This window comes from Pagrus major, chromosome 11 (assembly GCF_040436345.1).
Source record: "Pagrus major chromosome 11, Pma_NU_1.0".
NCBI classification, from domain to species: domain Eukaryota; kingdom Metazoa; phylum Chordata; class Actinopteri; order Spariformes; family Sparidae; genus Pagrus; species Pagrus major.
In genome coordinates, this window is record NC_133225.1 from 15,855,022 (window position 1) to 15,871,090 (window position 16,069).

At 40.2% G+C, this 16,069-nt stretch overlaps 1 protein-coding gene across 1 annotated transcript in view; it reads right to left on the bottom strand.

Annotated features, from left to right (window-relative positions):
* The window catches only part of osbpl9 (oxysterol binding protein-like 9), a 33,607-nt gene extending 19,900 nt beyond the window's left edge, over nt 1–13,707 (bottom strand). The window contains exons 1-4 of the mRNA XM_073475908.1: nt 13,597–13,707; nt 11,821–11,871; nt 8,328–8,406; nt 658–734 (exon numbers count right to left, since the gene is read on the bottom strand). Of these exons, the coding sequence (XP_073332009.1) occupies nt 658–734; nt 8,328–8,406; nt 11,821–11,871; nt 13,597–13,707 (318 nt within the window). The remainder of the gene's footprint in view (nt 1–657; nt 735–8,327; nt 8,407–11,820; nt 11,872–13,596) is intronic.
* Nucleotides 13,708–16,069: the final 2,362 nt, after the last annotated feature.

Genomic DNA, 16,069 nt, shown 5'->3' on the forward strand with positions numbered 1-16,069 from the left:
AATTGAACAGGGAGATTTCACATAAAACTAAGCGTGGTCCTCCTGATACCAGTCCAAATCAGCTGCATAACATGCCATATCATCCTCCATTCATGAGGACATGACTGTCACCATTGTTTCCATGTACACTGGCAAGACTCATCACGGATTCTCAACTGCTCTGCTAAGCAAAATAGGTAGGAGCAAGACGCATGAAGCTTAAAAGTGCTAAAAACAAGACGAGAGATGCAAAGTCCCTTTCAAAGCCATAAGGGTGTTGCCATGTGGCATGGTACATGATTTACAGAGTATGCAAACACATCCAATCTGAGGTTCAATAAAAATCCCGCAATGAAAGGTTTGATATCTAGGTAACATACTTATCTACACTTTACAGTTTCAGATATGTTCGCCAGACCATTTCTATACCAGTATACTCTTTAGGTATTACAGAGAATAGCATGCTTACTACCATGTCAGTAAACTATAGAGATACCATCAGTGGAATAAGTATAAACTGTCAAACAAACATCAAAGAGCCCCACAGCAAAGCAACTTTTTCTTGGAACTATAGAAGATGGATTAGACACACGGACATATAGAAACACACACACACACACACACACACACACACACACACTTATACACACATGAACAAACACGTGCATATTAACATACCCGGAGTTGGAGGGTGTGACGGAGGATAGTACCCTCTAGGGCGTGGATCCACTTCTCCCGCTCGTCTGCATCTCGGGCTGAGGGCAGAAGGACACAGACACACCCAGTGAGCCACGTTTTCCATACAGATAGTAGCCATTACACTTGAGTTACGCACTCAAGGCACCAGGACACAACACTGAGATGACATGAGTACTGGTGACCGAGTGATGACGCTGTGTATTCATGTAGAAATTATAGTTTGCTTTTTATCTTAAATACTCTAATTTGGTTTATCCTCATGTTCAGAGCTGAAGAATCTATAATTGTATGCAGTTTCACAAGTAAGATAATAACTATAAGCTTCAATTGTAGAGCCCATTTTATATATTACAGAGGCACATTATGTGCTTTGAAACTGAAGTAAACAACATAGATCAAAAAAGATAATGAAATCAAATCAAACGATAAGAAGAAACAGTACATAATAACTGCCTGGCGGAAAATCAAAAACAGAAAGATGTCTGGAGATAGTCATAGATTTCCTGAAAGGGACATTTCAGCATTTTTTTTGTTTTTTTTTTGAGTGGACTGATACCACGCTCATATCTGTCAGTTAAATATGAAGCTACAGTCACCACCCAGTTAGCTTAGCTTATCATAAGACTGGAAGCACAAGGAGACGGGGAAAGTTTACCTGTTATTCATAGGAAAAAAAAACAAATGTCACAACATTGTCTTTGTACGCAGGTTATGTGTCAGACTATTTCTTGGCCAGGTGCAGTCACTTCCTGTGCAGTCACAAGAAACTACGCCTGGGCTAGAAATAGTCAAGCACATAACTCTGACCAGAGCCTGGCTAGCCGTTTCCCCCTTCTTTCAGTAATCATATTTAACTAAGCTAACGTCTCCTGACTATAGCTTCATGAAAGAGGTGTTTTTAATCTTCTCCTGTAACTACCAGCAAGAAAGCAAAGTGTGTTGCCAAGATGTCGTTAAATTATTATTAATTATTATTATTGAGCAAGTCTAGCTAGCTAAATAGCAGCCTCAAATTTAGCAGCTGTTTAGCTGTGCTACTGAACTAAACAAATCTAAAGAAAGTTAGCTTTCATATAATAGATTAAAGTGTACATTTCAATCAAAGAAGTGAAGCTAGATAGGGCATTTACTGAATATAGTAAGAAGTGTCTTAAGGTGATTTAAGTCTGGCAACGTCTGATCAAACACAGAGAGGTGAAAGAAGCTTTGATACCAAGCCCCACACACACACACACACACACACACACACACACACACACACACACACACACACACACACACACACACACACACACACACACACACACACACACACACACACACATCATTAGGATGAGGAATTAGAGCTCCTTCAGAGTGGTGAGGCACTGTTCTCACCCTGTCTTTTCACATGGAAGCTTTGGGGTCCATGTGTGAAATGTAGCTGGGCGAGGCTGCACCCTCACAGCAAAGACGGAGAACAAACAGACTGCCGGTGACATTAAACAGTGACCCAACACAGGCCCCCACATGTGCACCACACAGAGACTGCAAAATGGCAATAGCATACAGAGATGTCACGTTCTCTCCTCTGCCAACACACGACCAGGACTGAATCCATCCAGGTCAGGTTATCGCATGTCTTCGAGTGTTGTGTGCGTTCATATAATGCCACTGAATTCCCTGGCAAACTATGTTCCTGTGTAAGAGTCGTTTTTCATTGAGCTGGAAACAAGACAGCAGAGCAGATAAATGGCTGTGCTAGCACAGAGGCTGAGCAGCACTACAGCACAAAAGCTTTTAAAGACATTAAAAGGTAGCCGAGGCTCGGGCCAATCCACTCAGACAGCGCCTCACTGCCCTCTCACTTTCCCCTCATCCAAATAGACTCTCTAGAGGAAAAGATTACTGCGGCTAATGTTGTTTAGCTCTATTCATGACACAGGAGAGGTTTTAGAAGGGCCACTGAACCAAAACAAATACTGTATGAACTGTATCCCAAGTCAAATTTTTGTCCTTGTCTGCGGCTCATGTGCTCAAACCATCGTCGACATTCCCATGTAGGTATGAGCAGTTTGTCAACACAACAAATCTTCAGCCAGTCACATGATGCAACTTGCAGCCATGACAGTCATGGCAGTGGCTCATCATTAACCAGGAAGTTAAATATTTAAACAACCAGGAAGTTAAATATTTAAACAACCAGCAAGTTATTTGCTGTTCAATTATCTAGGGGTGCAGTGACTGGTTATTTTCAATGTCATTTAACCTGTTAATTATTTTCTCAACGAAGCCCAGGAAGACCTACTCAAATGTTTTGTTATTGTCATAGAGGAGTAAAGAAACCAGAGAATAATTAGTAATTAGATGTAAATTTAATAGTTGACAACTAATCGAATAGTTGCTGCAGCTCCACAACTATCTGACCTCAGTGTGGTACAGCAGGTGTACTGCTACCTGGTGAGTGTTACTTGGAACAAGCTATGAAATGGACCCAGGGAGATGTGTTTTTCCAAGGGTTAAAGATTTCTCGAATATGCATCTTTCATTCCTTTTTCTCCATCTTGGGATGAGAAATGAGGAGAATTTCAAAGTACATAAGGGGAAACAAAAGTCTAAACGTCACCAAGTTATTTTGTTCTCCTATAACTGCACACGCCTGACATTAACACAACTTGAGTATTATGCTGCTGTTTCAACCCTCTTAGAGTTGCTGCTACTGAAGGTGTGCTGACTAAACCCTATTACTGCAGGCTCTGATGCTTCTCAGCTAAAGGAAAGTGGAGAGGCGCAGCAAGGCTGTTGGAAGAACAAGCACACACAGGACGTGTTGTACCTCACACCAATACACTCCAACCTATCCACCCACACACACCGTTCTAATAATTACAGACGGACCCTGGCAGATATTGGATCAAGACCCATGATAGATACAGACACAGAGCACAAATAAGCCCAGAGATGCAAACTGAAATGCCTGAATACTGCAGTTCAGTACGCTGACCATTGGCAGGTCACCTCATATCCAGCATGGGGAACTGATACCAGACATTTCTGATATAATACTTACTGATACCAAATTTTTACATTATACACCTACTTTCACCACCACTGAATGTCAAAACAGACCTGCTATGGCTAGAGCTGCAACTCAAATATCTAACATTATCTGTTCGATGAACCGGAGTGTCAAAGTAAACTAAACCCTTATAGAGTAAACATTTGAAAGGTAATCAAGAGTCACTTAGTCTTCCAAAAGGAATCTAAGGTATTACTTTACTCAAAAATGACATATCCTACACAAAACCACAATTACATAACCACATTTTGGAACCAGGATTGTCACACTGAATTGCAGGGATCCATTTTGCTCATATTCTTGTCAGAAGTCAGTAAAAACTTAACATCTGAACTCTTTCTCAAACTTTTTATTAAGTCAATGGCTCAATGTATTTGTGTGTTTGCTTCAGGGGGAAGTAACTTACTTCCATGTAACTAAAATGATGTTATGCGAGTGCGCTCCAGTCTGTTAACTTGATTGTCTTACTCATTTCAAGTATTTTTTTTTTTAACTAACCCCCTGGCTAGTAGAATGCCTCTTATATTTTGTTTTCATCTGTTCTGTAACGGCATTCTGGAAAAACAATGAAACAGTGTTATTATACAGAATATACACCGATAAACTGGCAAACTGCTGGCATCAGCATTTATCCACAAGAAAAGGAATATTATTATTGGTCCAGTATCATACCTGGCCAAAACGGTAAAGCAAGCAACTCTGTAATCATTTTTTTTAAGTAAATGTCACTTCATACTATTATTTAAACTATAAAAATGGACATGCTTGAAAAAGCTTTGCCTGTTTCCAATTTCTTTAGCAAGTTATTAACCAGACAAGCATCTTCTGCTCCACTGTACCTGATTTTATTTGCCTCAAGACACTACCGTCTCTAATTTAGATAATGAATACCGACTTTAAAAATCAGCAAGTTTGGGAAATAAATGTACAAAAATTTAAGCTACTGGTAATTACAGTCACCTGGACTGTGGTAAATGCAATCATAGACAGATGGTGCTAATATCTATAACCAGCATGAACAATTACCACACATACAGACAGACAGATACCATGTCCAGACAAGCAGACAATTGACATGCTAAGCTAACAGCACCAGTGGTATATCTTTAACACAAGGATTCTCCTCCATTCTCAATGGTCGGGGTAGATTTCCTTTTACAACGCTCAGCCTCTCCCAATAACGCTGCTCCTCCATTCTCCAAAGGGTCTCTGTGAATTATTCATCCCTCCCCTCTTCTTTCTCCTCCTGCCATTTTCAGACAAGCTGATGAAATGTCTCTGTACATGCTCCAGTGGGGAGGATGGACTGCAACCCGTAAATAAAGCAGTAGCTACCCAAATGTGGTGCGAGGAAAAAGCACAATTTCATGATGAGTATAACCAATGAAGGCCAATGAAGTAAAGTTGTCTACTAAATATCTGTCCAGTGCTCTGCTTAATGAACACATGATCATATTGCTTTGGAGTGACTGAGGCATGTGTGACTGATTTAGTTAGAAAGAGTATGTACTTGGGTACATCTTTCTAACTAAATACACAAGGGCAGATGTATTGAGAGAATGCAATGTTAAAAAAAAAGATGACCAAGGTGGGACAGAAAAACAAACAAAGAAACAGTGCAGGTGATATCAAAGTGAGGGAGGAGAGAACGGCGAGAGCACGAGGAGGGGCTCTCATCCTGGACTGATGATGATCTGGGCAGTCGGGGTGGCCTGACAAAGAGGGAGCGAGGATGAGAAAGAGGGCGAGAGATTGATAGCTACTGTGGATAGGAGGAGGCAATTGAGAGAAGAGAGAGGGGAGAAAGAGGAAAACGGGAAGCTAAAGGGCTCTCAGGCAACTCTGATGCACCGCCGGGGGAGAGGGGTTGATGAATAATGGATGCTTCTCTAAATAGAAAGACAGTACAGAGCTGCACTAGAGGCCAGCAAAGAACTACACTTTAACCTGTGAGCTGGACTGTCCCATAAGAGAACATACCGTGGCTCAATCCTGGAAAATTATCTTTTTTTCTTTACTCCATAACATGAAAAACACTTTGATAACAAGCTGTGTATCAGCAGGTGTACCGGTCATTGTAGATTTGGTGTCAGTCTATAGTTCACATTTTTACACCTCTTAATCTTGGTAGTGATTTTCTACCCATTAGACAGTTTATACCTTACACAAGCACCAGCCTGCACAAAACGGCACACAGACATACTGTATATATAGACTGACTAAGTATTCAGACACATCCGCTGTGAATCCTGGGAGACTGACTGCATAACATGCTCAGACCAGGATCGTTTTACAGCATCAGAGAAATCTCTTCAACATCCTGCCCAACATCCTGTGCATCTCTTGATATCCAAGCTAACAGCTGATATATCCAGAATCTTGTGTTCAGCGCAATAGTCAGTGCTAATTTTCCTCCCTGTTCCTGAAGGGGTGACACATGAGATGGTATCTGGAGAGCAGATGTGTCTTTCAGTGACGTGTCATTGATGATCAGTGGGGGGTAACAATGTGCCGAAAATATTCATGTGAAAGGACATGCTGCTTTCAAAGATTATTTATCTATTTTTTTTTTCAGCACTGATGTAGATGAATTGAAAAAACAGAGCTTTAATTATCATTCATTTTTTAAATTTAATATTTTTACAAATGCTAATATCTTGTAGTACTGCACTTTCACATTAACTACGCACATTCTATTGTCCTTGTTGCCTTTGCATGCAAGCTATGCACCCTGCCAGAAATTAATTTCCCTCTTTGACTCTTTGACTGCATTAACAAAGGTTTTTGAATAATGCTCCTAAATTTGGCTGCTCTCCAATGCAGATATATCAGAAGTCTCTCATACTCGGATAATCTACATAAAAATCTACCAACAATTCAATATTTTAGACTAGTTGTTGACTATCTTGGTTAGGATTCTAGTACCTTAAATCCATTTTTATTTTAATTTATTAAATAAAATGTATTTATGTTTACGGTGTAATTCTCAATCTCAAGGTGATTTTCTTTTTTGATGTCAATTGCCCGCTAATATTTACCAATGGCAATAAAGTTTTTTTTTTAAATCTACCAAAAACAGAACATAAAAAATTGAAAACAAACAAACGAAAAAACCCTGAATGACTGCACTTTCTCACTAACTGGGGCATTACAGCTGAGGTCAAAAGACTCAGATTAAGTGTGGCACAGAAAGTCTCAGAATAAATTACAACCATGACATTTGAGCTATCTCTCTATGAAAATGTGCATACAATTATTACCATGTGATGGAAAAAAAAAAGCTCATTGTTTAGCCAAACCAGTGAGGAACAGGATGAACACCAGTAACAACAAACATCCTTCTCTAAATAACACACCTAGTCTGTGCAAACATTTGACTGACTCAGGATGATGCACACACTCTTCTCTCTTTAATAATCCCCCTCAGCTGACAGCAACTAAACGATCGCACTGCTCTGAACTGTCCATGAACCTCAGTAGCAAACCAATACACCCTAGCGCCACGAAACATACCGCTGCTCCACCCTAATTGCACATCCCAGAAGACAAACAAATAACGCCTCCTCTCGATCCTTTTTGCCCGGGACTGGCATGCATGCGGACCATGAGACGTGCACGGTTTTCTCCTTACCCTTGCGTTTGTAGAACCACAGCATACAGCTTCGGAACACAGACATGGGAGAGGGCATGGAGGAGGTGAGAGGGGCGGGGGGCCCATGGACTGTGGCTGGTGACCCTCGAGAAGGGGGTGAAAGAGGGGGTGCTGGTGTGTGGGGGGTTTGGTGTTGGCAGGGGGCGGGAAAAAATGGATACAAATGGATAGATGGAAGAACAGAGATGAAGGAAAGGTGGAGGAGGTTAGTTAAAGACCTGGTGGAGTGATAGAATAAAAAAAAAAGGTGTCTGCGGTGCACTGGAGTGGACGGCTCCCTGTCAAAAAAGAGAGAAGGGTTGGCAGGACGGGAGGGGGGCGATGCTGTAGCTGGGAGCCAATCCTGTCCCTATGAAGTGACTGGTTGGTAGATAGCGAGCGGCGGCAGCAGCAGTGGAGCGAAAGGTGTACAGCAGTAGCAACCAGAAGAGACCTGAGCTCAGCTTCCAGCTCAGCAGTATTCCTTTATTATTCCCAGAGGACCAACTGCAGAGACACACAAGCAGCAATCTTCCTCCTCAGCCACAGTCAGGAGGACCGAGGAAAAAAAAAAAGGCCTTACTTGCTCGTTCTGTTCCAGAGGAATCTGTCTAGCTTGCAGAGGAACAAATCGTGTTTATCTACAGAAATACGTGTCAGTCCAACTTCACAGAGCTTGGAGAGGTTCCACTGGAAGGGAGAAAAGACTCTGATGCACGCAGCACGCTTTGACATTGTGTAGATGCCTGTGTGCATGTGTTTCCTGGCATTAGTGCAGACCAATCCAAGTCTTTAAAAGGCAGGGGGGTGAGAGAGAGAGAGAGAGAGAGTCGGGAAGAGAAAGAGAGAGCAAGCAGGGATGGATGCAAAAGAGAGAACGCACAGGAGAAGGATGCCAGTGATGGCAGCACAGTGAAGAGGGAGTAAAGAGAGAACAAAATGAAAAGAGGGACACCTCACCTTGGAAATGGAAAGTCTTCTGGTCCACAGTGATGGTGAATGTGCTGTCGTCCTCGTCATCGATGCCGATCACAGCTCCCTGGGCAAACAGAAAGAGAGAGAGAGAGAGAAAGAGAGAGAGAGAGAGAGAGAGAGAGAGGGGAACAAACAGGCAGTCAGACAGCGAGACACGTCATACTCCACTTCCCATTTCCACCCTCATGCCCTCCACATGTTCCAGTAGCCCGACCGGCTCTCTTTACTAAATTACCCTTGGTCCGTCTCATCAGCACCTCAGTCTCTCCCTTTCAATAGCGCCTCTTGCCTCATCATCTCCTTCTCTCTAACTCACACATACACACACACATCTGAGTGAAGCCTTTTGGAACATGGGAGAGAAGAAGAAGGGAGGGGATGAGGAGGTGGGATTTGGGAGAGCGAAGGAAGGAGGAGAAAGGCAGTGAAGGGTGGAGAGAAGCAGACACCGGGGACCAGCAGCTAGAAAAAGAACTGCAGAGAAAACGGCCTGCTGGCTAGTTGGGACATTAGCTCCTAGCAACAGTAACAGGGTGTGTGACTCATACAGCAAACCTGCAACACTGCAAATAATACATATAACAACTAAAGCAGATGGATTATCTCTATTAACAGCTGAAAATATTTAGGAGACTGGTACAATAGCTATCCATAAATCCCATATTTAGGAAACTAGTAATTTTGTATTATTATCTAATGTCAGACTCTCAGTGAGGTGTAAACTGAACTATGTTCAAACAACTTACACCACAAAATAAAGTTGACTGACTGGACAACATTTACGACATTTAATACTATGTGGCAATTCAATAGTCTTTTTTTTTTTTTTAATCAATCATTCTTTACCTCATTTGTGTAGTTTTTGTTGTCCTCGTTCCTAGCTGTATGTCTATTTCAGTGAAGTACACTGTGAGCAATGTAAAAATTGGAGACAAATTCTTTGTGTGCACATATTTAGACATTAAAGTAGATTCTGATTCTTATGATTATTTCATCCTTTAAATTTAGTATACTAAAGACATATAAAGTCGATTTGATTGTTTTAGAACAATTCCTTTCTTTTTTAAGGTAGATTTTGATTGACAGTTGCACCGAAATGATAACGAGCATGTATGGTCTTTCCCACTCTTAAGAAAGTCCAGAGAGAAGAGCCAGTTACATAAAAAAAACTCAAACAAGCTCTCTGGTATGTACAGTATCTTGATATGCCTTATATTAACGAGGCTCAACAAATTATTAACACAAGATCGAATGGAATATTCTAAGAAGTGGTCTCGTGCTTTGTTTTCTTCTCTGAACCTCCCAAGATATCTTATAGGAAAGCCCCTACTATACAAGTTGGTCATGGTTAGCCGAGGGGAATTGAATATCTACGATGAGGACTAATGTACCACTGATGTACTCTCGAGTTAATGTTTCTACATTGGGCCTACAAAGAGACTCAGTCTCAAGGACTGAGTAAATTAAGAATAATGATGGAGGAGTAGAATACACTGAATAGTCCTTCACAGTTGGTCAGTGACCGCTGCAGAGGGAAAAGGAAACTACAGGATTTTCAAATTCAATGATAAATCTGTGTCTGCATGTAGAAATAGATAACAAACCCCTGCTATATGAACACTGGGCAAGGCTGAACCTCATGATCAGGATGCATTATACTAGATGAACTGATTTGTAAAGTCATTATTCCTAATAATCATTGTGGTAATGTGCATCTGTTGTCATTTCATTATGTGATGCAATAATGTTACCCTGTCTGGCAAAAACCAGTCTGTATTTTCAACTGCTAAAATGCCTAACTGTTTTTCTTCTCTGCCTTAGAGTCCTGGAAGAACATTTCTTTTTGTTGACCACAAAGTATAGCCTCATAAATTACCGATAAGTGTGTCAGCTTCACCACTAACTGACAAACAAAGGTAATGATTTATTAAAGGTTATTATAGTGGACTGCACTGTTTTCTACAGACGTTATTTTTTTCAATTTTGGACATGGGGAAACTCTTACTCCAAAAATGGTGAATAATTTGACTCTATAAAAAGCTTTTGCCTTATAGCACTTGAAAATAATCAAAAAAACAACCAGTATAACACTACTATACAGGTTATGGCTACACTGTTATTTCATACAGGACCAGGCATGCTTGGGAGCCATATGGGAAAGTACTTTGTGAAAATTGAAACCGAGTCAGTCAGCTCCAGTTTTGGTGCGATAAAAGCACATTTAAAAAAATGTGACACAGACAAGGTTATTTACTAATCTAAGCTGTACAATTACCAAAAACAATTATCACATTTTTTTTTTGAGTTTGTAAAGTTTTCACATTAACAAGTATTTTTCCCTTTTTTCCAAGGGTAGTGAATATTTAACAAAAAGCCATCATAACTTAAAAGATGTTTGATCTAGTATCACAATAATTTCAGTAACACACTTCTTCAACCTGAACTGAAACCTCTGACCTTTCACTATGTGTCTGTAAACAACACTGGATCCTCTTTTCAGGTAGTTTCAGGAAACACTTCCTCTCTTCACTGAGATCTAGGCTTTTTCAGGGTGCTCGCCAATGCCTTTGTCTCCCTAAAATAGATGTGGTGGGATAACATATGACTTTTCACGGCTACTTCTGTAAAATCTCATGAGAAATTTTACCTCCTTGCTTTTATAATCACCCACGAGAGATGCTACGTGGCTGACAGTGTTTCGGCTGACCAGGAACAGGTTCTGGTGTGCGAGTGCTGCCATGGGTCCTCAAGTTAACAATGTATAAAGTTGGGAATTTGGATGAGGATTAAAAGCCTGGGCCTACTTTGCCTTTTACAAAAACTTGAGGACAGGCTGAAAATGTCAAGTAAACAGTAAAGGTTCAAAGGAGGCACCATAATGAGATTTCACTCAACCGATCAGCCCTCAACTGCCTCAGTAAAGAAAGCGGAACAAATGTTATCCCATGTGTTTTATAATTATTCAATTTAAGCCAATATATGTAATCACACCTTTTAAGTCTGGCACTCACTTAGCTTCTTCTCAAGAAAAATATAACACCCTATATTTTTTTCCTTTCAAAACCCTTCTGCAATAGGAATCTTTCCTGCCTCTCCCACTAACAACTTGTGATACACATACTGTAATAGGACGACAGCTGCCATCTAGTGGATGTAACTCAATACTGAAAAACTAAAAAAAAAGTGGAGCAACAGAGCTGTGGATATGTCTGTAGTAAACTCCCGACACATTTTAAACTAGGCCAACAAATCAAGGCTCAAGATTGATATATATGACATGAAAACTGCACAATGCTGTTTGTAGCTGCATGGACGTAGCAAACCTTGCAAACCTGGGATGACTAGACAACAATGCCCTGAACATGTGGAGGCGCTTCCAAATACTTGTCAAAAGCAGGCCAGCAATACACAGAATATGCATTGAATTTATCAAAGACAGCAGTCAGGAGCAGGACGGCCTCGATTCTTGAGAGCTTACCCTGAGTCGCACGCAGCCTCTTCTGGATCCTCGCATCATCTTGTCCTTTGACTGTAAATCAACAACAGAACAAAACAGGGGTTAATACAGTCAGTATGCAGGCCAGGGTAAAGGTTTATAATTCAGGCTTGAAACAAAAAAAGTTCTGTAAAAAGTCCAGTCAGTCAACTAGAATAAAATGCAAGATGGTGATCTCCTAAGGCCCTATCCAGTGAAGATGTCTGTCTTGGCTGCTTGTCCCTTTCTGGGACACTTAAATAGGATAGAGCTATGGTTACTGTTTTTAGTAACACCTCTGCTTTTTCTGCTATGACAAGCGATGATGCCATGCCCATCTGTAGCATGAAGTTGTTTTGGTTATGTTAGTAACATTTAACACAAATCACTGTGTAGAGATTCTAATAGGCCAGCTCCATATTACGTAGCAGGCTAACTGCATTTAAACTACATAGTCTGGTTGTCCTTCTATATGTAATAAGACTATTAATAACTATGAGCAATTTGATCCAAGTGTAGTCTCAAAGTCTCTGCTCTAATTTAGGTTTAAGAGGAAGAGAAAGCCGAGGATGGGACTGAAGTCATGTCACTTTAAGTCTGACTCAAAACACAACTTAATTTACTGTTGATACTTTCCTTATGATGCAAACTTTGACTATTAATAATTTGCCAGTTTTGCTCCTGATTAATCAAAGTCTACAAATTTCCAGAAAATAGTTACTGTTGCATGTCACAATATCTCAGAAGTTAGTTATTTTGTCTGACTGACAGTCCAAAGTTCAAAGATATTGAGTTTATTATCTTTAAAGACAGAGGGAAAGTAGCAAATCCTCTCATTTGAGACGCTGTTTTGATATTTTACATGTGAATTTACCAGTTTGAACGCCTAAAATGTATAAAAGGTTAATAACTGTAGGTTTATTCTCACACCTCGGTATGCACCATAACGACCATCACAGTGATTACTTCACGCAGCTATCTGAACAAAACCATCTGTCAGTCAGGGCTCAGGCTAGTGTCTGCCACATATATATAATAGTTTAACCTAGCGTTACACATCTCTAAGACAAGGAAGTCATTGAAAAACAACTACTGTATTGCCTAACGTTACTGTAAAACTGGCTGTACAAGATTATTGCTTTGACGACTCAACTTTCTAAGAGAAGTGAGCAGCTCTTAGTTGCTACTTCCCTTACAACTTGTTTCACTTACAGTAAGACTGACAGTCTGTTGTCTGGTTTACTCTCGACGCTGCTAAACAGCTTAAAGTGAATTCATTGTCGTCGGATTTAGGAAAAATCTAACTAACCTAGCAACCACTGTCTCCTCCCGCGGTGTCTTGTCAACGTTAGCCTTTTGGCTAGCAAACCAGCGAGTGTCGTACTGTTATTTAACAACCGGGGACAAATGTCGTCTCTCCTAAATGCACAATGATGTGTCTCTCTCATCTAATTCTGTAAAATATTCACAAAAATGTCCCGACAAGCCTGTGTATTTCAGCTTTTAACCTTGCTAGCTAGTAAGCTGGCGACATTAGCGGAAGTGTGGAACAAATACTGCCATTCGATTGGTCAGTTGGTCTTGGAGGACTGTTGCTATTGGCCGACGTGAGGATCTGTCACGAAGAGACTCGCCTCTTTGTGCCAGCTGAGACTCCCAACTCCTGACAAACACAAGGCCTTTATCCCACTTGGGCTTGACAACCAGCGACAACTTCTACGATCTACCCTGTTGTGCGAAATCAGTTCAGCGTCTACCAAACCGTGTAAATGAACGTACCGTGTAGTATGACAGCAAGCCGGCATTGTAGTCCAAAACGAACCAGCGATACTGCCAGCCCTTCATAACGTTAGTCCACTTGCTAAGCGGCCCCTCCATGATGGACGCCATCTTTACAATAGTGTATGGTTGGGGAGGAGTCGGATAAGGTGTGGGCCGGCGTCGCGGGGAGGATGATGCTGCTGCTGCTGCTGCTGATGATGATGATGATGATGAAGATGGTGGTGATGGGGATGGTGATGATACGCCCCATACCAAGAATGCAAATAGTGGAAGAAGTATTCAGATTCTTTATTCGAGTAAAAGCAGCCATATCCCACTACAATACTCCATAGTAAAACTCCTGCATGCGAAATCTTACTTAGTCCAGATGTTTAGCAAAAAAACATCTTTTAAATTACTTCTTAAAACCCACTTTGATACTTTTATAGACTTTTATATTATTTGTTTTTTAAAATCTATTTATTGTCCTTTATTCCTTTTTGTCTGTTCTTAATTTCTTTGATGTGACGTTGTCTTCTTATTGTCCTTTATTGATTTTATTCTTTTATTTATTTCTATTTTTGCATTACTCCCCTCCCCCCCCCCCCCATCCTCTTTTTCTGTGATTTTGCCTGTTTTATTACTTTTACTCCTTTTACTTGTAATGACTCATACTGACTTATCGTGTTTTTACATTTTCTGTTCTGAGTTCTTGTTTTAAGTCACCTTAGACTTTCTTGTGTTTGGCTTGACTGTTGAGTGTTTATTCTGTAATATTATCTTACTGAGTTCCCTGCTTCTACTTGATTGTCAAAGCATGTGCATGAAGTATCAAAGTAGTATCAAAACAAACTGTGAAGAATGTCACCTGTCTGTTATATTATTACATTATTGGATCATCATTTTTAATGCATGAACACATAAACAGGACTTTAATATTGTAATGGGCCAGGCAGGGTGGAGCAATTTAACTACTTCATACTTCTACTGTTTGTCCCTTTTATTTATGATGCATCGAATTTGATGAAAGCAACATTATGTCACTTTTTTACCTTAAAATAACAGCTTCAAAATCATTTTGATGGTACAGTGAATAGGGTTAATTGTGTCTCTGTCACAGCCACTCCGCCCCCCTATCATAGCTTCAGTGAGAGGGTAGGATCACAGCGTACACATGTTTACTTCAAGATACAAGTTTTCAGCACATAACATTGTTATTATGTAATGAGTTTTCTTTGTAATTAGCACCTACATTAGATCTGAGAAATTGTTACAGACCTGGGATTTGTATCTATGACAGTAGTGTACCACTCAGAAAAATTCACAAAATGCCAGTTTCTACATCCATCCATCCATTATCTGAAACCACTTATCCTTTTCAGGGTCACGGGGGGCTGGGGCCGATCCCAGCTGACACTGAGCGACGCCAGTTCATCACAGGGCTGACATGTAGGGACAAACAACCATTCATGCTCACAATCACACCTACGGACAATGCAGAGTAACCGATTAACCTAACATTTGCATGTCTTTGGATTGTGGGAGGAAGCCAGAGTACCTGGAGAGAACCCACGCAGGCACGGGGAGCGCTAATCACTGTGCTGCTGTGCCGCCCCCAGTTTCTACATAATGTTGCTTTAACTGATCATATGTTTTGAAAGTCAATTACCTGAAAAGTAACTTGTGACTACAGCCAAGGAGCCAATGTTGTGGAGTTAGTACTTAATAGTAATAGTACAATATTTCCCACTAACATGTAGTGGAGTAGAAGTATAGCATCAAATGTAAATACTCACGTAAAAGATCCTTTAAATTCTCAAGTACAGTAATTGAGTAAATGCACTTTCTACCACATGCTACAGTCAGCATTCCCTCTGACTATACTCATTCTGTGGTTATTAACTATTTAGTATTTGTAGCATGACATTTTGGAATATTTACTGTTTTTTTTATTCCTCTAAGGTACATTTTGGTTCTTGGCAAGACTAAACTATTTTTAATGTCAACTTGAGCTTTGGGAAATTTTGATGGGCATTTGTCACAATTTTCTATTATTCTTGACTTAAACAATTGCTCAATTACCCAGGAAAATAATCTGTAGATCAATTCCACTGAAGCTCCTGAACATGTAGGGTGAAATATTAAGGATCAAGATGTGTCTGATGAAATCAATCTGAATGTCTTTTACATCACGAATAGCCTGTAATTCATTGTGTGGTATTAGATGTGCTTGAGATGTTGACTATAATTTACAATAACTTCACGTTTGAACATGCGGGTCATTTTGAAAAGGCTTCTTCTACTTTTTGTTTATCCATTAATTATGCATTTGCTTCTCATATTACATCTAGTAACCATGTTTCCTGCTGTGCTTTGACATTATTTTTCATCCATTTTTCTAATATTGAAAAAACAGACACACTATGCTTGTTTGTTTGCTATTGTTTAAAATTGATTTAAGTGTTAAGAGGAAGATGAAAAAACCAAGAGT